This window comes from Aulonocara sp. 'chitande type north' Nkhata Bay, linkage group LG11, assembly GCF_057382095.1.
Source record: "Aulonocara sp. 'chitande type north' Nkhata Bay isolate Kocher_YH1m ecotype deep benthic linkage group LG11, A_spYH_male_GT1.1, whole genome shotgun sequence".
NCBI classification, from domain to species: domain Eukaryota; kingdom Metazoa; phylum Chordata; class Actinopteri; order Cichliformes; family Cichlidae; genus Aulonocara; species Aulonocara sp. 'chitande type north' Nkhata Bay.
Window position 1 is genome coordinate 39,221,270 of NC_141354.1, and position 25,000 is coordinate 39,246,269.

General features: G+C 50.9%; 2 protein-coding genes across 2 annotated transcripts in view; one reads left to right on the forward strand and one right to left on the reverse strand.

Annotated features, from left to right (window-relative positions):
- Positions 1-15,541, forward strand: part of col6a4a (collagen, type VI, alpha 4a) — a 61,553-nt gene extending 46,012 nt beyond the window's left edge. Inside the window, 18 exon segments of the mRNA XM_086312632.1 lie at positions 485-547; positions 935-997; positions 1,075-1,125; positions 1,222-1,257; positions 2,284-2,346; positions 2,430-2,492; positions 3,055-3,090; positions 3,174-3,210; positions 3,290-3,301; positions 7,279-7,772; positions 10,072-10,159; positions 11,645-12,286; positions 12,474-12,561; positions 12,748-12,905; positions 12,908-12,940; positions 13,676-13,870; positions 14,226-14,273; positions 14,496-15,541. Coding sequence (XP_086168758.1) covers positions 485-547; positions 935-997; positions 1,075-1,125; positions 1,222-1,257; positions 2,284-2,346; positions 2,430-2,492; positions 3,055-3,090; positions 3,174-3,210; positions 3,290-3,301; positions 7,279-7,772; positions 10,072-10,159; positions 11,645-12,286; positions 12,474-12,561; positions 12,748-12,905; positions 12,908-12,940; positions 13,676-13,870; positions 14,226-14,273; positions 14,496-14,671 — 2,346 coding nt within the window. The 3' untranslated portion in view covers positions 14,672-15,541.
- Positions 15,542-15,772: 231 nt separating this feature from the next.
- Positions 15,773-25,000, reverse strand: part of LOC147319842 (phosphoinositide 3-kinase regulatory subunit 4-like) — a 10,058-nt gene continuing 830 nt past the window's right edge. Inside the window, exons 2-18 of the mRNA XM_086312630.1 lie at positions 24,871-25,000; positions 24,663-24,797; positions 24,361-24,582; positions 23,605-23,778; positions 23,358-23,503; positions 23,079-23,282; positions 21,949-22,150; positions 19,801-19,892; positions 19,165-19,387; positions 18,920-19,085; positions 18,678-18,842; positions 18,376-18,587; positions 18,135-18,266; positions 17,946-18,046; positions 17,715-17,803; positions 17,102-17,222; positions 15,773-17,022 (exon numbers count right to left, since the gene is read on the reverse strand). The exon at positions 24,871-25,000 is cut by the window's right edge and continues 263 nt beyond it. Coding sequence (XP_086168756.1) covers positions 16,852-17,022; positions 17,102-17,222; positions 17,715-17,803; positions 17,946-18,046; positions 18,135-18,266; positions 18,376-18,587; positions 18,678-18,842; positions 18,920-19,085; positions 19,165-19,387; positions 19,801-19,892; positions 21,949-22,150; positions 23,079-23,282; positions 23,358-23,503; positions 23,605-23,778; positions 24,361-24,582; positions 24,663-24,797; positions 24,871-25,000 — 2,685 coding nt within the window. The 3' untranslated portion in view covers positions 15,773-16,851. The remainder of the gene's footprint in view (positions 17,023-17,101; positions 17,223-17,714; positions 17,804-17,945; positions 18,047-18,134; positions 18,267-18,375; positions 18,588-18,677; positions 18,843-18,919; positions 19,086-19,164; positions 19,388-19,800; positions 19,893-21,948; positions 22,151-23,078; positions 23,283-23,357; positions 23,504-23,604; positions 23,779-24,360; positions 24,583-24,662; positions 24,798-24,870) is intronic.

Consider the following 25,000-nt stretch of genomic DNA (forward strand, 5'->3'; position numbering starts at 1 on the left):
GCGTCCCGCTCAGAGGAAACTTTAAACAGAACTGATCCGAGTTTAGTCTGCAGGCAGCTGTCGCCATGTTTGCTTCAATCACCATCGAAAACACCGACAGACAGGTCGAGTTCGGCCCAGAGCGACGTCTGCTCGACTCTCCCTCATTCAAACGCAGCGTCTCAGTCTAAGCTTCAACTCTTTTACCAGACGCGCTCAGTCCTGAGCCGCTGTTAGAAAATCCAAAGAGGACATCTCATAAAGAGTCACTGAGGAGCTGCCGAGCAGAGATGTAGGACCAATGAAGCTCAGATTTATCACTTGGCAGCGCTCAGCGGCGGCCATGTTTACTCTTCACCTGTTTGGATAAGCGCCGTTAAAGTTGATGACGAGCGGAGATTTATGTGAGGCTCTGTGACCGACGGGCTCTGTCCACGGTGCATTCAGGGATAATCAGGTAAAAGGGAACTGTGTGTGGCTCTGACTCTGCTGGTTTTTCCTCCAGGGTGGACCAGGTCCCGCTGGAGACCCGGGCTTACCTGGACGGATCGGTGGTAACGGACAGAAGGTGTGTGACATCATCATCGTTTAACATCTGATAAACGTCCCCGCTTCACGTCAGATAAGATCACATTTATGAGAATAGCTGACGAATACTCCAAGAGGTCAGATGAAGAGATTACATCCTCCACAGTTTCCACCCAGCAGGGCCTGAAGGCAGGAAGTTGGTCATACACGTACGTCCATACAGGGTACATGGGGGGGCGTGGCCACCACAATGTCATCAGCTTTAATTGTGAAGCCTCCAGGTTAGCCTTCTAACCACAGTTATGGGTAAATGCCAGCTGGCCTGGTTATCAGTCTGCACCCACACATATAGAGACAGGGGGGTTAATCCAGTTGGTGTGAAGGGGGAGGTTATCTTCACCATGACAACCTGTTGTTGCTGTTAAAGGGCCAACCAGGCGATCCCGGTGATGAGGGCGCACCAGGACCAGACGGACCCCGAGGAATGCCGGTAAGGAGCCGAGAGCCCGCTCTGTTCAGACAAACAGTTTGATTGGATGTCAGTGGCGCTGACTGTCTGTGTTTCAGGGTCAGGACGGTCGGGATGCTTACGGACCCGCGGGCCGCCGAGGTGCAAAGGTGACCCTTCATAATACACAATCCTGTATTTCATCCTTCTGCTAGATCTCTGCTTCACATTCATAACAACGTTCACGTTCTTGCCGTGTCTTGCAGGGCGATCCCGGTTTCCCTGGTTACCCTGGTCTTCGGGTGAGTTCACAGCAGATCAGGTTGAATCCATCCTGGCATTAAATCGCAGTAAACACGCAGACAGGAAATGAAGGCGGCCTGCTGGGAACGGATCAGAAACGAGTTAGGATCCAAACATCGGAGCGTTTTCAGGCTAACAGAAGTCCAACGAGAGTTTTTAAGTCCACCGAGTTCAGGAGCTGACAGAGAAAATGCTGCGAACACGAAATAATCTGCGTGTTTTCTGCGATGCACGTCGAAGCTGAGCAGAAACTCCTGCAGGTGTAAAGCTGATGTGTGATTCTGCTGTTCGCTCTGAGAGTGACGCAGTGAAATCGGCCTCTTGCTCTCTCACATCATTCAAACGGATGCAAACAGCAGGTGCTGCTCGCTCGCGCTGCTTCGGGACGACAGCGGGTGTTCGTGGCGCGGACCAATCAGAATGGACCTGTGAGCTCAGCGGGTTCAGAGATTTCACTGCAAACGTATCAAAGCTGCACTGAAACTTCAAATACTCACAGACGGTAACACAGAAACACGGTTTAGGAGCTCTTCAGTGGATCGAGTCATTGCAAATAAACATTTATTTCTGCTGTTGGACGTGTTGAGGTGGGAGTGTGTGGGCCGGACCGCCTGCTGGAGCCTCTGCTGGTGCTGCGTGGCTGCAGCCCAGGACCCTTTAATCTTACTGCTCCTGTAAAACTAATACAAGCCTGCCTACACTGGTGGCTCATAAACACCTCGCCGTGCTGCCTGCAGCTTTCACACATTCATACACAAAAGGTTGACAGCAGAGCATCACTGAGCTCTCACAGCTTTGTGGTAAAGTCGACTGGATCCTTTTCGAGGATTTATGAGACAGGCCGCCTTAATAAATAAGCACATTTTCAGTTTTACTCGCTGGTGTTTGTCCAGAAGCTTTTGGAGGCCGGAGATAAGAACGCTCTTGTTTATTCTTGGGATGAGTGTGGTCAGGAAGTTGACTTGAGGGCTTGTGTTTGAATTTGGAGATGCGTTACCTCACGAGCCGTGTTTCTTTCTCTGCAGGGCGAGGAGGGGCTGCAGGGACCGAAAGGATATCCAGGGCCCAAAGGGAACCGCGGCCGAGGGGTGAGAGTCCACTGCTCAGATAACTGAATCAAGCTCGGTCTTTGAGTCCGTCAGTGACGTTTGTTTGTGATCCCGTCACGTAGGGTAACGCGGGTTTGCCAGGAGAGTCAGGAGTCCCCGGAGAACCGGGATATCCGGGACACAGGGTGAGTGTGGAAAAGCTTTAGGAAGCTGCCGACTTCATGCTGCACAAACTGAGCGCCTGGAGCCAGAAAGATCACTGGATGTGGATTAATTTATAAGAAAACTTTTTAGTTTTCCTCTAAATCTATTTCGTCCTCTCTTACAACGATAAAGGAAAATGTATTTTTTACCCAAACTTAACTCTAAAGGTTAGTTTAAACAGGTGCAGAGGTATTTCTGTCCTTTACAGAGCTCAGTTTTCTCGCTGTCTTGTTTAAAATTACTGGAAAATCCTTTGTGTGGTTTTTAAAGATCTCTGAGCTTCACGCAGCGTTTGGGGTGGCTGTAGCTCAGGGCACCTACTAACCAAACGTTGGCGGTTCAGTCCTCGTCTGCTCCGCTCTGCAGGCCAAATATCCGTGTGCAAGATCCTAACCCCAAGTGCTTCCATCGGAGCGCGAATGTTTGATAAAAGACTTTACACGAAGGGGTGAATGAGGCAAAAGGTGTCGAGATCTTCGTTTGTTTGATCAAATGTGAGGAACATTCTTCTGTCATGTTAGTCAGATATCACACTGTTCACAGGGCCCCCGAGGTTCTCCTGGAGGCAAAGCCATGACTGTAAGTCCACCTTAAACCCACCTCACCCACATTAAGGAAACATTAGTACAGGATGTAATCACAGGTCTTTCCTTTTGACTCAGGACTGTCAGCTGATCACCTACATCAGGGACAACTGTGGTAAGACTTCCTGACATCCTCACATCATCTCAGGAAATGAAACCTGCACGTCTCTAAATGCTGTTTGTTTTCCCTCCAGCTTGCTCTGCTGGTACGTGTCTCCACTCTAACAGTCAGGTATCGTGGTGAGTACAGCTCAGCAGCCACGTCCACAGACTGGATCAAAGATGGACACAGCTGCACTCTCTGAAGCTTCAGCATTTGATTCAGCACAGTGTTGTTGTTGTGATTCTTCTCCTCAGGATTTTTCCTCATTTATTGCTGTCGTTAGTGTCAGGATGGTGAAAAAGGTTTTCTTAACCTCCTCGGACCTGCGTCCACATATGTGGACATCGCATTTTGGGATGTCTAGACGAAAATAATTAATTTTACTCTACAAGGGCCTGATATCCAGTTACGAGGACGTTATACTGCCACTGTTCTATCAAAATTTAAAACTAACGTCCTCACATGTGGCTCTTATTTGTCTCAGAAAAAAAAAATGGAGGAAAAATCCACTTTCTGACACCAGAAATGATGACGTCAGCGTATCGAGTATAAAAACATCTGTTAATGTCACAGCGACTCATGCGGCTACCACGGAAACTTGAAGAGTTTCTGTGGAGCAGGAGGAGTCCCAGGAGTTTTGCCTGGAATCGCGTTTGTGGTCTTGACCAATGATGTCTCATGTTGCTGAGACGCTCCTGCTCTGTACAGACATCCACTCACTGTTTTTCTGGCCTACCCATCTGTACACCCAGAAATGCTTACAGGTTACATGACAGGTGAGGTCCCGTTGGGTACGTTCTGCCTCTGCACACATAAAGACCACAAAACAAATGTCCAGACCATCCATCCATCCATCTTCATCCGCTTTATCCGAGGCCGGGTCGCGGGGGCAGCAGCCTAAGCAAAGAGGCCCAGACCTCCCTCTCCCCAGCCACCTCCTCCAGCTTATCCGGGGGAACACCAAGGCGTTCCCAGGCCAGCCGACAGATATAATCTCTCCAGCGTGTCCTGGGTCTGCCCCGGGGCCTCCTCCCGGTGGGACATGCCTCGAACACCTCACCCAGGAGGCGCCCAGGGGGCATCCTTGTCAGATGCCCGAACCACCTCAGCTGGCTCCTTTCGATGTGGAGCAGCAGCTGCTCTACTCTGAGCCCCTCCCGGATGGCCGAACTTCTCACCCTATCTCTAAGGGAGAGGCCAGCCACCCTTCGGAGGAAGCTCATTTCTGCCGCTTGTATCCGCGATCTCGTTCTTTCGGTCACTACCCACAGCTCGTGGCCATAGGTGAGGGTAGGGACGTAGATCGACCGGTAAATTGAGAGCTTCGCTTTTACACTCAGCTCCCTCTTCACCACGACGGACCGGTGCAGCGTCTGCATCACTGCAGCTGCAGCCCCAATCCGTCTGTCGATCTCCGGCTCCCTTCTCCCATCACTCGCGAACAAGACCCCGAGATACTTGAACTCCTCCACTTGGGGCAGGAACTCATCCCCGACCCGGAGTGGGCACTCCACCCTTTTCCGGCTGAGAACCATGGCCTCAGATTTGGAGGTGCTGATCCTCATTCCCGCTGCTTCACACTCGGCTGTGAACCGTTCCAGTGCGAGCTGGAGGCCTTCACCCGATGAAGCCAACAGAACCACATCATCTGCAAAAATCAGAGATGAGAGTCTGAGGCCACCAAAGCGAAAGCCCTCCGCCACTTGGCTGCGCCTAGAAATCCTGTCCATAAAAATTATGAACAGAACCGGAGACAAAGGGCAGCCCTGGCGGAGCCCATCACCCACCAGGAACGAGTCCGACTTATTGTCGGCAATGTGAACCAAGCTCTTGCAACGGTTGTATAGGGATCGAATGGCCCGTAGCAATGGGCCAGACACCCCATATTCCCGCAACACCTCCCACAGGACACCCCGAGGGACACGGTCGAATGCCTTCTCCAAGTCCACAAAACACATGTAGACTGGTTGGGCAAACTCCCATGCACCCTCAAGTATCCTGGAGAGGATAAAGAGCTGGTCCAGTGTTCCGCGACCAGGACAAAAACCACATTGTTCCTCCTGTATCCGAGGTTCGACTAGCGGACGAACTCTCCTTTCCAGCACCCTGGCATAGACTTTCCCAGAGAGGCTGAGGAGTGTGATCCCCCTGTAGTTGGAACACACCCTCCGGTCCCCCTTCTTAAAGATGGGGACCACCACCCCAGACCATGTGAAAAAAACGTCCAAAGTATGTCCTTTAACATGGGTTGGGTCATTAACCCACTGAGCCAGGTTAAAAGAGTCCGTTAAAGCAAGGAAGTCTTTAGCAAATGAGTCATCCTTACAGCAAGTGTGTATGTTAAAATCTCCCACAATGAGAACACAATCTGGTAATTCTTTGTTTTTACATTCATCAGGTCCCAATCAGCCCAAATATCAAAGAGAAATTTAAAATGCTGCCATGTGGGACAGCTGTGAATATTTCCACCCCTGATAAGCTCAGCACCCCACAGGTCTCTGTACTGGAAACACACGTCTCTCTCTCTGCACCACTACAGTGGTCTTTGAGCATCTTTGACTCATTCGCAGATGTATTTTTTTTAATTATACAAACTTTGCACAAAGAGTGATGCAGGTCCAATCACACGTGGCGTGCTTGGTGTCAGGCTGCAGCTTGTGTTGGGTTTTTTGCACTACTTAGAAACCTGCTGGGCAGCTGTACTGGTGCCCAGTATCCACCACAGCCACCTCTTAGCTCAGTTTCTGCTCAACCCAAAAATCTTTCTCCTTTCAAACGTAGGGAAGAAAGCAGCAGTTTAACAGCAAAGAAACAATCAGCCAAACGCAGATTTCCTGTGTGACCTCGACCTGAAACACTGTCAATGGAAAATTGTATTTAGTAGTCAGTATTATCTTTTAGTGATATAAGTTTGCATATGGTAGAATACTGCGTGTAGTTATTTGTATTAGGAAATATGCAACCATGTATACTTAGAGGCATATAATTAATTGTGTAGTGACAGGATGTGTGATCTCTAGCAGGCTGCAGGCTTGGTGTGCACTCCAGGAATGCACCCCCACGTCCTGGGAGCATGAGAGGTTGCACCTTGTTTTATTGCTTTAACATAGCTATGTCTGTTTTAGTCTAAGTGCCTTTTTGTTTAGATGAACTGCTGGACTTCCTCGCCGTGTTATCTAAGGTGAACCATCTAGGGTGGGGGAGACTACCCTCTTTGTGACCAAGGATGTACCTTTTGTGCTTTCATGTTATATGACCCTTTGATCAGCAGGACACACACACACACACACACACACACACACACACAGAAGTATAAATAAGGACTGGGGCAGTTTCTTAGCGCGAGTCTCTGGAGGCTGCCCTTGCTAGCAAGAAGTTCTGTGTGTTTCTCTTCTCTGAGTCTTTACTGAAGAAGTGTTTTAGAATGTTTTCCCTAACAAACACTTTCATTAGAAAGTATATTTAAGTATAATTAAGTAATTAAGTGTATTTAACCTCCTAAGACTCTTTCATAGCATGCATTTTTAATTCTCTTTGCTATTGTGACTTTATGGTGTTTGATAGGAAACTATAAAGTCACAGTTGAGCAATGATGTGCACAGGAGCAAAATGAGAAACAACAATATGGCTCCTGTGAAAGCAAAGCTTAGTATTTTTGTCTAAACAACCCAAAATGTGACGTCCCCATATGTGGACGCCAGGTCCTAGCAGGTTAATGAACTAGTTTTATTTTTATGGCTTCACTGCAGAAACAGGAGCACCAGGTTGTATCTAAGAATTACACAGATGTTTGGTCTCCGATGGTATGAGAGCAGCTTTGCATGAGCAAACAGAGCTGAGGTTCATCAGTGTGGACGTTAGCATGAGAGGCGTTCACAGCCTCCCTTTGATAGATGCTGCTGGGACTGCTCACCTTTACCCCGACTCACACTTCTGTGATTAAAACGTTTAGCTCTACAGTTGTAAAATATCCTTTATGTAAACAGATTCGTATAATCCGATATAAACGTGACACCAGCCTGGTGACTGATGAACGGGTGGCTGCTGAAAGTTTAACACAAGCTCCTCTTTGCCCGTCAGATCAGTCGGCGTGCCCGGCCTACCCCACCGAGCTGGTGTTCGGTCTCGACATGTCTGATGACGTGACCCCGGGGGACTTTGGTAGGCAACGCTCCGCCCTCCTCTCCCTGCTGAATGACATCAGTATCGCAGAGAGTAACTGCCCGCACGGCGCGCGTGTCGCTGTGGTGGGATACAACACCTACACCAAGTACCTGATCCGCTTCCAGGACTACCGGCGCAAGGCACAGCTGCTAGAGGCCGTGAGGAACATCGCCCAGGAGAGGACGTCCAACAAACGGCAGCTGGGCGCCGCCATGCGCTTCGTGGGTCAGAACATCTTCAAACGAGTCCGAGCAGGAATAATGATGAGGAAGGTGGTCGTCTTCTTTTCTAGCGGGCCTACAGAGGGCGCTAACGACATTGTAACGGCCATGATGGAGTACCGGGCCCTCAACATTGTTCCAGCGGTCATCTCTCTGAGGAACACTCCCGATATTGAACAAGCCATGCAGGTAGGTGTCATTTACCTGCAGCTACCTGCAGATGTTTTTCATCCAGATGTTGACTGAGTCAGTCTCTTCAGACTGTTTTGCCTTCGGTCTGAAGCGGGGTGCGGGTTGCACATTAGCACAGGACTAAAGGAATCGCAGCAGTTTTCCCAATCCTTGCTGAAGCTGGAAAACCGATTACGAAATCCAGCAGGAAAGTGGAGCGGTGTCAGCAGTAGGCATGAAGAGGGAGCTGAGCCAGAAGACCTGGAAAGAACCACATCACGAGGAAGATGAAGATGTGTTTCCTCTTTAGGAGACATCTGACGATAGTGCTTGAAGTGCTGCTCCTTTACTTCAAACAAACTTCTTAAATAAAGCCTCATTTATACTAACTCTGCCACCATTTAGATTTCCTGAAGGCTCTGAACTCTTGGAGGGAAAATCCACTTTCTGTATGAGACACCAGAAATGATGACGTCAGCGTATCGAGTATAAAAACATCTGTTAATGTCACAGCGACTCATGCGGCTACCACGGAAACTTGAAGAGTTTCTGTGGAGCAGGAGGAGTCCCAGGAGTTTTGCCTGGAATCGCGTTTGTGGCCTTGACCAATGATGTCTCATGTTGCTGAGACGCTCCTGCTCTGTACAGACATCCACTCACTGTTTTTCTGGCCTACCCATCTGTACACCCAGAAATGCTTACAGGTTACATGACAGGTGAGGTCCCGTTGGGTACGTTCTGCCTCTGCACACATAAAGACCACAAAACAAATGTCCAGACCATGTGAAAAACACGTCCAAAGTATGTCCTTTAACATGCGTTGGGTCATTAACCCACTGAGCCAGGTTAAAAGAGTCCGTTAAAGCAAGGAAGTCTTTAGCAAATGAGTCATCCTTACAGCAAGTGTGTATGTTAAAATCTCCCACAATGAGAACACAACCATACTTAAAAAGAACGGAGCCTAGGAGATCAGCAAAGTCCGTGATAAAACATTTGCTATATTTAGGCGGTCGGTAAACCACCACGCAGAGTGTGGTCGTGGATGCAGTCATCCCCAATAACTGGACTTCAAAACTAGTGTAGGTAGGTGAGGGTAGCTGCCGAACTGCATATGAATTTTAAAAACCGAGGCTATGCTGCCACCCCTACCAGACCGGTGCAGGGGAAGAGGAGAAGGTGCCTAAGTTAACCTCCTGGAAGGAGGGAAAGAAGATCAAATGTCCAGGCTGGCATGTGGGTAGCCGGTGCTCTGGCTTTAAAGTAGACCCTGAGGCGAACGCGACGGCCGCTCCTTCTACCGCATTTCCTGTAGCGTTTCTTGGTTAGGAAGAGGTAGGTGGAAGAAGCCGGTCGGAGGGTCCAGTTGGGGCACGGTGGCGTCGCCCAGATTCCAGCAAGGATCAGCCCGAGAGGAATGGGAGAGTCTTAGATTTAAAAGTGTTTGCCTGTAATCAGTGCTCAGCCATTAGATGAGCATACAACTAAAAGGATCAAAAATACAATGCCAAGGTCCGTAAAAGAGCGTAAAGAGGGTAAAAAGCAGCGAAACAGATACAGCCGAGGACGGCAAGCCATGTGCACCGGCGCCATCTTGGCTGTAGTTTGCACCTTTATGAATCAGTACAATTAGTTCCTAGTTAGAAGCTGTCTGACAAAGTAAAGCAGGCTAAAAGATCACATCACACCAAGACCTACAGAAGCAGCTGAAAACAAAGCCAGTAAGGTCACAGAGACATTTCTAAGGCTGTGAGACTCCACAGCGAGAGCCATAATCCACACATGGAGAAAACCTGGAACATGCTGAACCTTCTCAGGAGCAACTGGACAAGCGAAAGACTCCAAGAGTGCATCAACGATTCAACCAGGAGGTCACAGAAGAACCCAGAACAACATGGCCTCCGTGGGAGCGATCCCAGGAGAAAACTCCCGCAGACCAAAGACATTAGGACGGGGATAAAGAGTTTTCCAAGACGCTGTACTACATATGTTGAGCAGAAGTGATGGACCGGGACCGGTGCTGCCTTTGCAACTTTCCTCTCTCCAGGAGAAAGTAAAGCATGAGCCACTGATGGTGCACCTCCAGGGCCGCTCTGCTCTCCTTTCACTAAGATCAAACTAACACATTTCACACGTGGAAACATCAGGACAACATCCGGCTCTGCAGAACAAACAGCCGATGCTTCACTGCGAGCATCTCTGCAAACAAAGGAAGCTCAGATTCAATCACTTAAGATCGTTTGAGTCTGAACAACGATGTCTAATGAGTAGATTTCATTGTAACCTTGTACTCAGCGCTTTGTTCAATGTTTCCCATCAGGTTGATGACTCGAGAAACTTTGTGTTCACGGTGCTGGGAGAACGGGCCACTGGGCTCAGGAAGGTCAGGAACTGCGCCATCTGCTACGGTGAGCATCGTTTTCTGCTCTGATCTCTCTTCTGACTTTTCGTGGTTGACAGCGTAGGCGAGCAGAACGCTGTCAAACTAATACTGACTCCTTGTACATGAAAAATGAGCCCACTGCAGTCTTTTTGCCAAAGAACGTGTTTTCAGTACTCGGGGTTGAGAGTCAGTGATAATAAATGCATAATGAATGATCTGATGGATCTGTGTGCACAGCAGGGATGGGTATCGTTTAGGTTTTATCTGATACCGGTGCCAAATCAGTACTTTTGAAACGGTGCCGGTGCTCAAACCGGTGCTTAAAGAATGGAGAACACAAAATTGGTCCAAAAACCTCTCATGTTCAGCTGTTTTTTGTAAAAAGATAACAATGTTAGCCTTTTCTGCAGCTATGGGGCATATATGGTATCACTCTTGGCTGGAAGCTTAAACAATGGAAAAAACACAAACTTTGTCCAAAAACCTCTCATGTTTAGCTGTTTTCCACTTTTTCTTTGGTCATTTTAGCCTTTTTAGCCAGGGTGAAGGGAGCATCTGCCATCAAACAAGAAGACAGCCGCATGTAGCTATGATGATGTTTGCTAGTTCACCTTACATGCATTAATGTAATAACGTGGTTAGCCTACTCAACGTAAATTACACACGAACAACATTAAGCTACTCACGCAGAGAAGAACGGCTGCTGCTGCATCATCATCCTCATCATTTCTGCTACACTGGCAGGGCTAGGGGCCAGGACTCTCCTCTTCGGGTTTTTGGGGATGTTGCTAACTCCGGGTCAGATAACAGGCACCACACCCGCAGTAGATGCGCTCGGTGTGAGGTCTCGCAGCAAGCTATCAAATACGGCGCATTTCTGGGCTTTTAAAATAAAACACTATGCGTCGCCAGGTGTTTCATCAGATTCGAGGTGTTACCTCCTTTGACAGTATCACAGTATCAGCTTAAAGCACTTGTTGCTGCTGAGTTTGCATATTTTGCTGTGAAGTACAGCCAGACTTTGGACCGCTTCGCCTTGGACATTTTAAACCTGTAGCTCTGCTCTAAAAGAACGTACGTACCTGGGCCCGCCTACTATCCTGGGAAACGTAAAATGATTGGCTAGAAGTGTATCACAGCTCAGGAAAAAAAAGCACCGAAATGTGCGCTGCTTTTCGGTCTGGTTACTACCGTTTATGTCAGAACCGGTGCCATCATGGCACCGGACACCGGTACCCATCCCTAGTGCACAGTGCCAGTGTGTGCTGTGTTTCCTGTTGACCTTTGAACCCATGGGTAACAGCACGCTGGCTGATATCAGAGCACACTGTTAGACCTTCCATGAGGTTCAATAATTAGAATATGCTGGCGTCTTTTCTAAATGCTTCTGTGCCACAGCATCCTGGTTCCTGTCGAGTAGTCCGAGATCTGATGTGCACAAACATGACGGGTCACTTGTAGCTTTTGTAGCTTCCTGTCATCAGCATCACGCTTTCTGATGTCTCTGCAGACCCCTGCAGGCGTGCAGAGGAGTGCACCTTCATCCAGGAACCAGTGCTGCCTCAGCAGGCGGATGTGGACCTGGTCATGGTGCTGGACAGCTCCAGGGAGATCCAGGCCGATGAATACGCCGGTGCCCGGCAGCTGCTGAGCTCTGTGGTGGAGCAGCTGGTCGTGAGTCCACAGCCCCGCCGAGCCGGCCGCCAGGCCCGAGTAGCTCTGGTCCAACAGAGCACCAAGGTGGAGTTCGGCCTGCAGACCTACCAGAACGCTGGAGACATGAAGACGTACATGATGCAGAACATGCAGCAGCAGGGCGGCTCTTTGGCGCTGGGACAGATGCTGGACTACACCCTGAGGGAGGTGCTGCTGAAAGCCGGCCAGCCGCGCAGCAAGAGGGCCGTCCTGACTGTGGTGGGCACCAAGACGGCCTACAGAGACCAGGCCAAGCTGCGCTACATCTCCCAGAAGGCCAAGTGTGAGGGGGTGGCGCTGTTTGTGGTGACGGTGGGTGATCGTTACAACCGGACGGAGGTGGAGGAGCTGGCCAGCGTGCCGATACAGCAGCACCTGATCAGACTCGACAGGCTGAAGGCTGACGAGCAGGGCTACGCCCAGCGCTTCATCAGGGTCTTCCTCTCCGCCCTCAACAGTAAGATGTTTCCCATCTGCAGCAGTCAGATTAGATTACTGGTGTTCTGGAACACCTGAAGGAAGGGGTTATTATCATTTATCATTTCAGACTTTGCTTTAAACATTCACGGTAACCATCAGTTCCTTTCCCGTTTCACCGCAGAGTATATCTCACCATCACTGTTTTTGTCCCGTGATTGTTTCAGAGGGAGTCACCTCGTATCCTCCTCCCTCTCTGAGGCGAGCATGTGACCAGCTGGGCGGCCAGGAGGGAGGACAGATATTCATAACGGGGTAAATCACACACTCGCATCGCCATCACGTGGGCCTCAGCTAAAACGAAAGTTTGCAGCTCCTGAAATTTCTAATTCTTGGTTGATGTTTGACTTTGGGAGAATCAAGAAGAGTTGTTGTGCATTAGGAAGCTGAAAGGCTCTCACATGGTGATAGTGTGTCCACACATGTGGTCGCTGTGTTCAGTCAGGGCGTGGCACAGCTGGAGGACGTGTTTGGAGAGGAGGTGGAGGAGGACTTCCAGGAGCAGACCGGAGGACAGATTCAGACCGGGCAGTTGGACGTCATCGACGCTCTGATCAGAGGAAATGGCCAGAAAGTCATCTCTGACACGCACGCCAAAGGTAGCCGCACACACGGCGCAGACACACTGCTGCAGGTGAAGGACCGCTCTGACAACGCCTTACATAATGGCAGGGGTACACGACCTCTGACCTCTGAGGTTCAGCAGGAAAACATTCTTTATTTGTCACATGCACGGTAATACGAGTACAACATATACACAGTAAATGAATTCTATACAATAGAGGACGTCGTGTGCAGGGTTCAGACAAACTCTTTTCATTAAAGTGTGTACAGATGTTCTCTCCTTCAGCAGCTGCACAGATGTGGTGGGCATGTCGCGTGTCATGTATGCTTTAACCTCGTGTCTTTGTTCGACTGCATGAGCAGCGGGTCTCAGCCACAGACTGTACATAAAAGACGGACGTAGCCTGCATTCTCTCAGAGGCAGTAAAAGCAACTCAAGGAGGCGGAGCATCATCACGTACAGGAGCTCGGGGTAGGAGGGTGTGCTCGTTTGTCAGCCATGATGGATGACAGAGCTGATGATGGAATAAAGGTTGCTAACAACAACACTGGCTCAGGTGGATAAATTCTGGTTTCAGAATCTGAACCCCAGAGTTGCAGCCGACTGCTCCGTCGCTGTATCTTTATGTTTGAAGGTGTTTCTTGGGGCCGAGGCAGTATGGTCACAGTGGGGAAAAATTGGCATCCCTCCCTCAAAAAAGAGACTTTCTCCCAAAGCTTCCTCCTCCTGAGTCGCCCCCTGCTGGTCATCAGAAGGAATGCAGGCGTTCAGTCAGTCTGTGCTGGAGCCGCTGCCTGTTTGTAGTAAATGTGTGTGTTCTGCTTTCAGCCCGGTGTCAGCTGCCCGCTGATATCGGCAACCAGTGTAAGAAATACGCCACAGCCTGGTTCTTTGACACAAACGTCGGTGCATGCTCTCGGTTCTGGTATGGCGGCTGCGGCGGCAACGCCAACCGCTTTAGAACGGAATATGAATGTTTCCAGACATGTGGGAACCAGCGTAAGTCCAGACTGCACACAAGCTGACCGCTCCACGTCTGTGGACCCACTAACCTCTGCTATCAGCGGACAGCTAACAGGATGCTCTGCGTGTTGCTTCCTACTAAAGTCCTCTGTGGTCGCGCTGATAACACGCCCTCTGCTACTGCTGTCCACGCTCAGACTCCGTCTGCACACGGACATGCATACACGTGTATGTACGTGGGGGACAAAGGTCACAGTAAAAGCAACGCTCTTCTTCTCACGTGCCAGTACTTCCTGCTCAGTGACAGAACACGCCGACCTGTGAGAAGCCCTCATCACTGCTCGCCTGCACAGCTATCGCCTCTCTGACTTTACTCTGTCCTCGCTCGCAGATCCCAATGTGGTGGAGAAGACTCTGCCTGCCAGCTTCGCCTCTCAAGGTAAGACCCGCCTGTGCGATGGACAGCGATGACAGCTGAACAGTGTGAGCGCACACACGATGTTTGTGCCAATAAATACAAGTTAAAAAAGGCAGCGAGAGAGAAGGAAAGAGGAGGAGCTATTTCCCGGTTGTTCTAACAAGGACGAGCGTGCATGTTGAGATGTTTCGGGTCACGTCTCGCTCTGCAGTGCTCTAATATCCGTCTCCTGTTGTCCTCCAGATTCCTGTATCCTCCCTCAGGACCAGGGCAGCTGCGACAACTACACGATGATGTGGTTCTTTGACGCCGCACAGAAGGAGTGCGCTCGCTTCTGGTACGGCGGCTGCGGCGGCAACAAGAACCGCTTCCTGACACAGGAGGAGTGTCAGAGCCTGTGTGGGACGAAGATCAGATGAGGAGGACGAGAGCGTCACGGCTGAACACGCATAAGGAAACCTGCCGAGGCCACTCAATGAATTAGTCACAGCATTTACCCGCCCTCCCCCGCCGCCATCAGGGAAACTGCTCGAACGCTTTCAGTCATCTGTCGCCTGCTTTTTGTTTGTTTACACGCATGTTCGATTTAAAGAGGCCCAGAAAGGTCACAGGAACGATCGCCTAAGTCTCAGTCCCAGCAGGTGTGACCTGTAACAGCTGACACGGTCGCTGCTCATCGCACTGGTTTGTCCTCGTCCACATTAGGAAACATAAAAAAGTGAGACATACAAATTCGGGACTTGCTGTTTGTACAGTTAGCCTCAGTCAAAGAGGCCACGCCCCCTGTAACACAAACTTTAAAACAGGCTGGAAAGGTTTAACGTGCGATTCTATGGCGACTCACTCACTGCTGCCTCTGCTGGGCACAGGAGAGATTGCAGGTTGGTGCTCAGTTCTCAGAGATGCACGGTGCTGTATCATAATCCAGCTCACAGGAAACGTGAACGTTACTGTGACCTTTCAGGGCCTCCGTAGTTTTCCCTCCAGAGCACATCCCGTTATCCTCTCTGCTCGACTCCCCTCACAGACCCCGCCCACGCTCCTTTCTCTCCAGTCAGGTGCTACTTTTTATAAATCAGGTGGAGGCTGATGTGAGAACAAGGTTAAGACTTGAGAGAAGTTAATGTGTTGATGTGTAATTTTCCATGAACCTGAAGCAGCCTTAAAAACACAGGTAGAAGTGAAGCGTGTACAGTATCGCTCCCACAGACGGGACTGTGTGGACTCCATGTAACTGCAGCTTTCACACGTCAACGATGGTTTAAGAAAATAAAATGATCTCAAGTGTCCGTCTGACTTCCTCTTTGTGACCAATCAGGAAACAGCCACGGTCTCTGATCACGTGGTCTGTGTGTGTGTGTGTCTGTGTGTGTGTGTGTGTCTGTGTGTGTGTCTGTGTGTGTGTGTGCGTGCGTGTGTGTGTGCGTGCGTCTGTGTGTGTGTGTGTGTGTGTGCGTGCGTCTGTGTGTGTCTGTGTGTGTGTGTGTGTCTGTGTGTCTGTGTGTGTGTGTCTGTGTGTGTGTGTGTGTCTGTGTGTGTGTGTCTGTGTGTGTGTCTGTGTGTGTGTGTGTGTCTGTGTGTGTGTGCGCGAGAGAGAAACTTTATTTAAAACTGTAAAAAAATGAAGAAAGACGTCTAAATGCACCTATGCAGGACATACACACAGATTCTCGTCTTCATATCTTAGTCGGGACATGTAATTGACATAATGCTTCTAACCCTGAGCCTAACTATAAGCCTGACACTAAAACCACACTGTGAGTCTAAATAATACCTTCGATGTGGCACTTTGGTCCCCACAAAGACGTCTGGACAGGTGCACGTGCACACAGAGTTCTCAGGTCTCACTCAGTTTGCTTCAGACCGTAAAGCATCGTTTCATACATGGTTTTATTTTCACACACACAGATTCTGCTGGTTTGTGGAGCTCTGACAGTGTTCGATGCTTCTGAGCAGCGTTCAGGTGAATCATCACAACGAGACAGGAAGTTTACCTCAGGTGACTAATCTGTGCTCCTGATGTACGCAGTCCTTTTGTTAATAAAGCACTTTCAAATGAAGCCAGAAGAACGTCACACGGGCTCAACAGCAGTTCCCAAGTTGTGGATGGGGACCCCTGGTGGGCTCTGCAGGAACAACGTGGAGCTCAGCTGGAGGCGTCGCTGACGCTCCGATTTAAAGAAGCTGAATTACACCTGCACATGGAAAACTGAACTAAAGATGAATCAAAACAAGACTACATGTCCCATAATGCAACTCAACAGATTTACTTCCCTAAATCATCAGCGCAGCTATCAATCGTAGTTCTAAAAATCAGGTTTCCTTCGTATCCAGGCAACAAGACTTCAGAGTGAAAAATGGCGTGTTCATCCGGCAGGAGCGAGATCAGCTGCACACCTGCACTTCCTGTCACCTGACACTGACGGACATGAAAAGCACAAACTAGTCGTCAGGGGTCAGAGTCTACAGCAGAGCATTTCACTTCCTGTTTGAACCACGTCTCGTGATGATGATGTAACCGTGTTCATGGGGAACAGGAGCGTGTGTCCATAAACACACGCCTCCCTGCGTGCGTGTGCTGTGATGTCATCGGGGGCCCTCATTTCCAGACTTTGACGATGCCGTCTCTGGACGAGGTGACAATGAAGCCCTGCGTGGTCTGGAAGGTGGCGATGTCCGTGATGATGTCGTGGTGACCTAAGGGGAGGGACTCCGGGCCGCGGCGGGGCGAGTCCTCCACCACGCCGCTTTTCTGTTTGCTGTGGATCTCCTGCAGAGACGGCAGTGTTCAAAGGTGAAAGCAGGAAGAGTGTGTGCGTGTGTGCATGTGCGTGCGTGCATGTGCATACCTGTACGACCTCGGTCCCTTCGATGATCTTGCGGCTGTAGAGGACAGACGGGCAGTGCAGCGAGTCGTTGGCTCCGCCCGCCACAATGTACGACCTTTCCGGATACGCCAGGTCCCAGAACCTGAATGGAGGTCAGCAGAGGTCAACGGTCGCTCAGAGAAACTGTTAAACGAACAGAGCCGCGAGCTCGTCCTGCTGCCATGTTTGATGTTCTGTGGGCCACAGAGCGGCGCTTACACCTGAGCGTCAGCTGACCCGATGACCCAGCGGTGTCAGCTGCACAGCTACGACATCATCTCTCCATGACTACGACTTCCTGCCAGGACGGAGCTTTGTAACTGTGGAGGGTGAAATACAACCCAGCCAGAACCAGAACTTCCTGTTGAGCTTCACTGAGTGAGTCTGGCTAATCTTAGCTAATGTTAGCTTTCCTGCTAACACAGGTGAACGATGTGCTACCAGCTACAGCGAGCTAACCTCAGCCAACCAGTCTGTGTGAGCTGGGCACCGCTCGCTCGGCGACGTCAGCGATCCGTGGACTCCACCTGTGAGCTAACGATGCAGAGAACTGTGAGGTGGAGTGTTTGTGTGGATGTTTCTCTGTGGGTCACACCTGATCCTCATGTCAGAGCCGGCTGTGAGCAGCAGAGGGTTCCCGTCAGCAGGACTGCAGTAGATCCCGTTAATGCTGTGTGGGGACGGCTGCAGACACACAAACACACACCTCAGTGACTTACACACACACGCGCACACACACACACACACACACACACACACACACACACACACACCTCAGTGACTTACACACACACGCACACACACACACACACACACACACACTCACCTGCATCTCAGAGAGTGGGGGTGCCGAGCTCGCCCACAGGGTGAATTTGCGGTCTCCGGTCTCCATGTCCCACATGGACACCTCATTGTTCCCCTGCACAGCTGCAGACACACACACACACACACACACACACACTTATGACTCTGTGGAGACTTTAACAGAAACGAACTCTGAGGCGACTCAGCTGACCTGCGATGACAGACGACTGGTAGAGCGGGTGCATCAGCAGCCGTCTGATTCGTGCTCGGGCAGGGTGGGAGTGGTTTGAGATGGGCAGCTGGAACCGCATATCCCAGCAGGCCATGGTGCCGCTGCTCGTACCTGCAGGAAACACAGAGACGTGAATGTTTCGTGCGACACCTGGACGCACGTCTTTGTTAAAACCGTTTTGCCGCCACCACGAACAGATTTCATGTGAGGACACACGGACCGAGGCAGAGCCAGCACTGGTGCATGTCCACGGCAAAGGACGTGATGAGTCCGAGGCGGAGGTCGTGGCGCAGCGTCCAGGCGTTGGAGTTGGAGCGGAGGTCCCAGCCGACCAGCGAGCCATTGACGGTGGCGTACGCCAGCACCGACTGGGCGCCGGAGTTGAAGTGGTGGATGTCGACCGTGCAGCCGTCCTCCTGCAGGTCCAGAGACCTGAAAGAGCACAGACCGACTTCCTGTCAGATATCCTGGTGCTCATCTCAAACACGGCTATCTTGAACTGTGTCGTCGGGTTTCTGTTACCTGCTCTGGAACGGCTGCACTTTGGGGGATTTTGGCGGCTTGTTGGCTTCGACGGCGAGCAGCTGGATGGATCCATTATCCGAGGCCACGGCTAAATAGTGCGAGCCCTGACAGAAGGTCAGCGTCTTCACGTGGCCGCCGATGCGAGAGTACGTCAACACAGACCTGCGGAGACACTGTGAGGGTGAGTGACTCCGCGGCGCCGCTTCTGCATGCGGGGCAGGCACACCTGAGGGCCTCACCTGGTGGTCGTGGTCTTTCCCTCCATCTTCTGGCTGTCCCACACTTTGACAGTACCGTCGTTGGAAGCCGTGGCGAAGATGGAGTGCTCGTCGGAGACTCGGATGCGGTTCACGGCAGCTTTGTGTTCGTGCAGGTGGGCGACCAGCAGGCCTTTCGGATGCCACCCTGAAACAGTCACAGCTGTGTGAGGTGTGAGCTCGTCCGCGCCCCGCCCGAGGTCCGCTGCGAGTGCGGTGGCGCTTACCTGGAGGAGGAGGTCGGCTCTCCCACTCAGCGCTCTCCATCATCTGCTTGGCCATGCGCTCGGCACTGCACTGCTCCCTCTTCTGCTGCACCAGCTGCTGAAGCTCGGCCTTGCACGTGTTGAGGCGTCGCTGATAGGCGGGGCCGCTTGCCACCGACTGCAGCACGGGCACCGCCAGAGCCGCGGTGCTCTTCCTGATCTGACTCCCCGGCCCGTCGGCGGCCTGCGAACAGGACCCAAACCCAAGTTTAGCGACTGAAAGGAACCAGAACCACAGAATTATCTCCCATCATGCCCCGGGGCGCGCGAAAGGAAGGCGTGAAACCTTAGTCGAGCAGGTTTCCTCCCACTGAAGATGAAATCTAACGATGGTTCCTCCTCCACAGCACTGACACACAATTACGTTAGAATATGATGACGACACAGCTGCAGGTGTGATGAAGAACCCAGAAAGTTTACCCACAATGCATTGTTTTGAGTGTTGTCTGGTGAGCAGTCAAACTACAAATGTCCCTGATGCTTTTAGACCCGCCCCTCTGTACCTGCAGCCTCTAAACTCTGAGAATAGTCGTGCACATCTGCTCTCAGACTAAATGGGACCCGGCACAGCAGCGTACGAATGTCGGGTGGCGTTACCGTGGCGGGCTGGCTGGAGGGCGGCTCCTGAGATCCAAACATGCTCTTCCACTCCTCGTTCATGGTGGAGTCCTGCTTGGTGTGCTTCCTGGCTGTGGAACAGACATGCAAACAGGACGTTAACCACGAGCTCAGATGAAGCAGCTTCCACAATCGGTGAAACTAAATCCGAGGAGAAGGCGAAACAAATGTCACACAAAGAAAGTGTGACGAGCACATGAAGTTCGAATAATTCTTCATGTGCTCGTCGAGATGAGATACTTTTATTTTGGAGGGCTTTGATTAGATGCAGTGAATCTGTCGGCCGCTCTCTGATCACAAAGCCAAAGTGATTAATGAGACAGACCAGACAGCGTCTTTCTTCAACAATCTGCTGCTCTCACATGTGTGGCTGCAGATGGAGCCGATTACTGTGGCGGAATTACACAAAAACATCTGGAACAGGATTGTTTCAAAGCAGCGGGACCTTTTACATACCCCACAAGAGACATCACAACAGACACATGGAAACACTCGACAAAACAATAAGCATCAGAGCTGAAACCCTGCAGTTCCCCTAACGTCCAGCAGAGGCAGCAGTGGGTCGTGTTTACGGCCTGATCAGCAGACCAGCTGCAGGAACAGGAAAGTGCAATGAAGCACAAACAAAACAACAACACTGAAGTTCAGTTCAGTTTCATGTCACTCAGCTGTGAAACTGTAAAAAATGTGGGAGGGGCTTACCCGCCTCTAAGACCAGGGCTGGGTTTTGAATATCGATGTTCTGATTAAAATCGATTCTGGCTTGGATAACGTGATATCGATTCATTAAAATCCTGAATAGATTTTTAAATATAAATTTATTTTGCCCGAAACGCCAGAATCTCAAGTTCAATCTCACAAATTTTCAACAACCACCAAAACAGTGAATGAGAGCAGGAACAGGCTTCTGCACAAAGACGTAAACACACAGCGCCGACGCATCAGAATCAGTGAGACGTCGCCTTTCTCACCCGACGGCACGGACACGGTCGGGGCTGAAAGCCGACAGCTCGCTGATTCCAATGTGTCGGCGGGTCGAGCTTTGTGTTTACACCCTTTTTGCGCTGATTCTGAAGCTGTTAGTTTGATGTCTCTCCAAACATTATTGACCGAACCAGCAGCAAAAGAAGATCCAAACTACGCTTCACATAAACATCGTCATGGACTCACTCTGACTTTTGCTGTTTTGCTTCCACCAGGATAAAATCACACTTCATGCACAGCTCTCTCTCTCTCTCTCTCTCTCTCAGCAACAGTTTCCCGTCTGAATCTCTGTTTTCTGCATTTTTCGCTTGTTTATTACACACAAGTCTACAGCTGTTTACAGCCTGTCAGCTGCTGGTTTTTTACATTTAACTGCCTTCCGAGCAGAAAGCCTCACCTCTGTTCAGACTGAAGCCATTTAGACTTCAGTGATTGCTCAGCTGTGATCGAACCTCTGTGACTCTGCTTCACTTCAGCAGCATCAGGTTGCTTCAGTCTTTGATCGACTGCAGAAGAGTTTGAAGCTTCTCTGCTATAAAAAGCCAGAACAGGAGAACCTGCTTCATGTTTTATCCTCAGTTACTTTGACACAAAGACGTCTGCGGTGATGCTCACACCTCTGATGGAGCCTCACAGCGTCAGCTTTGTCTTATACATGGATACGTGCTGATAAACGATCAGAGTTATAACATTTTTGGCTGTCTGAGGCAAAATGTCCCCGATTCAAATCGAATCAGGACCTTGTGGATCAGAATGGATTCTTCGATACCCAGCCCTACCTAAGACCGACTCAGCTTAACCACAGCGAAGCCTCACAGTGTCGAACATTGGCTGTGGTGCCGCGGACACGCTCCACGACGAAAACTCTAAAGCTCCTCGATTTAACATGGCCCAGGCGTGCAGTGTAGAGTGACCCCATACCAAGTTGATCCAATAAATCCCGAGGAGGAGTCTGCAAAAGTGTGACACCTGGAAATGGTCGAATCCGCACCAGAAGGGCATTTTTAATTAAAAATGGCCGACTTCCTGCAGGTTTGGGACGTGGGTCCGGTGGATTTTTTGGTCCATGTTAGCACGTTACAACTGTGTACCAACTTTCATATGTGTATGTGAAACTCGCTGTGTGGATGGGATGTGGGTTACCTCGCTTGTCCTCGCCCTCGGCTTTGGGTTTGATCAGGTCCACTTGGCGGCCGGTGATGCCGAGCGTGGCCAGGTCGATGACGCCGGTCTGGCCCGCCTCCCCCGCGTGGCTCTGCTCGCCCATGTTGGCTTTGGCCTTGTTGGATTTCAGCATGAAGTCTTTGAGCGCCAGCAGCTTGTCCTCCTCGGCCTCGGTCATGCCCTGAGAACAGAGTCCGCACGGCGGTGATCATTTGCTGTCAACAAGTCGTGTGAATAAAATGAGGTGGGAGGAGTTAAAGCACATCGTCTCCCTCCACTCGTCTCTGCTGTGAGCAGAAAGGCTCATTCACTTATTATGAAGGTGGAAACGATCAGTCAGGCTGTAAGCGTGTTCATTTTAACACGGGAGTCTATGGGGACTGAGTCGCTGCTGCCTCTGCTGGACGCCAGAGGAACTGATCATGATCACGCAGGAGGCGCTCTGAGACTCAGCAGACTTATCCTTATCTACACTCCTCACACTGACGAGGTGATAAACCTCTGGATTCCTCAGTTTGAACTTCTGCCGTCCACATGATTAATCATCATCTCTGTTTCCTCCTTTCCAGTAACAGGAACTGATCAGAGGCGAAATGTGTTTAACTGTGTCGAGAAGGTCGACCACATCCAGTCAGGAACAAACACCGACAGCCGCAGAAGAATTTAGCTTTCAAATCAGCTGGACAAACAAATCCTTTATCTTCAGAGAAACCACGACATGAAAAGCCTCGGCCTCATGTCAGTGAAGAACGTGCAGGTTTCATGCATGAAGCTGAGCGAGGGCGGAGCCGTGCAGGAGGCTAAACGCTGCTCGTCGTTTTCTTGTTGCTAAATGTGTTTAATTCATTAACCTGTCAGATCTCGTGCTGGCCTCTCACTGAGCATGCTCGTGATAGATTGTATAAAGTGACTAAAAGCATGCAATTAAAATGTGAGTGCAGATTTGTGTGTGTGTAAACAACAGGCTAAAAGCTGTGTGTTGCTGCCCCCTTGTGACTGCAGCCAGCATTGCTGCAGAGAAACATCATGGCGCAGCAAGCACAGCCTGCAGTTCCTGTAGCATCCAGCAGAGGCAGCAGTGAGGCGGAGCCCATAAAACGTGTTCTCACCTGTGAGAGCAGCTTCTTGAGGAGCTGGGCGATGGCCGGGTCATCGGGCGTGGGGCATTCTGGGATGGTGCCCGCGCGCTTCTTCTGGCGCAGCAGCAGGTGTCTGAAGAGCGTGGCGATGTCTTTGGAGCGCAGGGCGTAGTCGAAGATGGAGCGACTCACGGGCTCCTTCAGGACACTGAGCAGAACAAGCTCCTTATCGATCTGCGGGGAGATGAAGACGGATGAAGTGAGGACGACGCAGGAGGCGCGAGCGTGACGACGGTGGCGCGGACTCACCTGGATGATGGGCTGGGTGATGAAGGGGTTGAGGTGGGGCATCAGCTTGCAGTAGACGTCGGCGACGTTGAGGTGCTGTGCGACTACAGTGATGAAGCCCACGGCGCCGTAACGGATCCACAGGTTGGGGTGACACAGGAACGGAGCTATGGCAGGCGGAAGGAGACAGACCGGGTTAGTGACATCACGTCCACGGCTAAAACACGCGAAAGCCGCTGGAGGGAAACAGCTCCTGAGACTCGCTTACCGATGTCGCCGACGAACTCGTAGAGGTGCGGTTTCTGCAGCAGACCCAGCTGGCACATGCAGGTGAGCGCGTTCAGGGCTTTGTAGATGACGAACTCCTCGGTGTCGCTCAGACCCTGCTGCAGCAGCGGCTTCAGGATGGACGAACTCTGCCAGCCGACGTACGCCGCCACGCCTGCAGGCACACACAGGGAGAGAGAGCGTTTCTTATTTCCTGCTTTATTTTGTATTCATCAGTTTCACTTCCTCCCCCTGTTAGTTGTTTGCCCCGCCCTCTTTAGCATCACCTTCTCTTCCACGTCCTTACATTTACATTCAAAGATGTCTTTATGACCTCGGATCATGAGTTAATGTTTATGCTCTCCTTTGTTTGTTTGTTTGTGTTTTTCCGGAGAACTTGAAGCTTTTGACTCCTCAGAATTGAAAAACTGATTGGACTTCTATGGCGATGTCACCGAGTCTACATCAGTTCAACGAGGCAGAGAAGCAGAAACGCGCACAGGTATCCTAAACGATCTGTCTCAGCGGCTGAGAATATTACTCTTCCAGCCAGAAGATGTTTGTGGCGTCGAGACTGAGGAGCTTCTACGTCTGCTTCACTCCAGCCTCCAAACACTGGCCTCTAAAGCCTGTAAACTGTGATGGAAGAGAACTATACTCGTCTTTAGCTGCTGCTGGTAGCTAACCTCACAGCACACCAGCTGCAGTTCCCGCTTCTGACCACAGAGGGCGCTGCTGTTAAGTTTGGCGCGCTTACCCACGATGCTGTCGAAGAAGGCGCCCCGCAGGTGCCAGTCGTTCTTGTCGTTGAGGAAGGTGATCATGTGGGACAGCAGGACGTCATTGGCTTTCTGCCGGCCGAAGAAGACGCACAGGCACGTGATGCCGTTCTCCATCAGCGACTGCTTGACGATGTTCTCCGAGTCGCTGAGCAGCGTCACCACCTTCTGCTGCACCATCTCGTGCAGCGCTTGCAGCTCTGCACAGCACACATACAGCGAGCTCGTCACATGGACGCACAGCGACGCATTTATAAACAGCACCGAGGGCGGGGCATACCTGAGTCGTAGTTTTCGTTGGGGTGGAGCGCTTCCTCCGCGTCCTCGCTGCTCAGGTCCTGCTCCGTGTTCACGTTGTTTTCCTGGACCAGCTCCAGGAAGCGCAGCGCGCTCTCGGCCAGGTGGGCGATGTTTTCTGAGAGGACAAAGAAGGTGTCAACGATCTAAACCTGCGCGGCGTGCGTCTGCGGCGTTTCTGAGTCACTGACCTGCGTACGCCAGCCTGACGATGGTAGCGTCGTCCTGGGCGAGATGGGCAATGCCCGGCAGGATGTACTCGGGGTAGATGTTCACATCGTTCCTCGGGACCTCCTTCACCAGCGCCAGAACCTTGGCCAG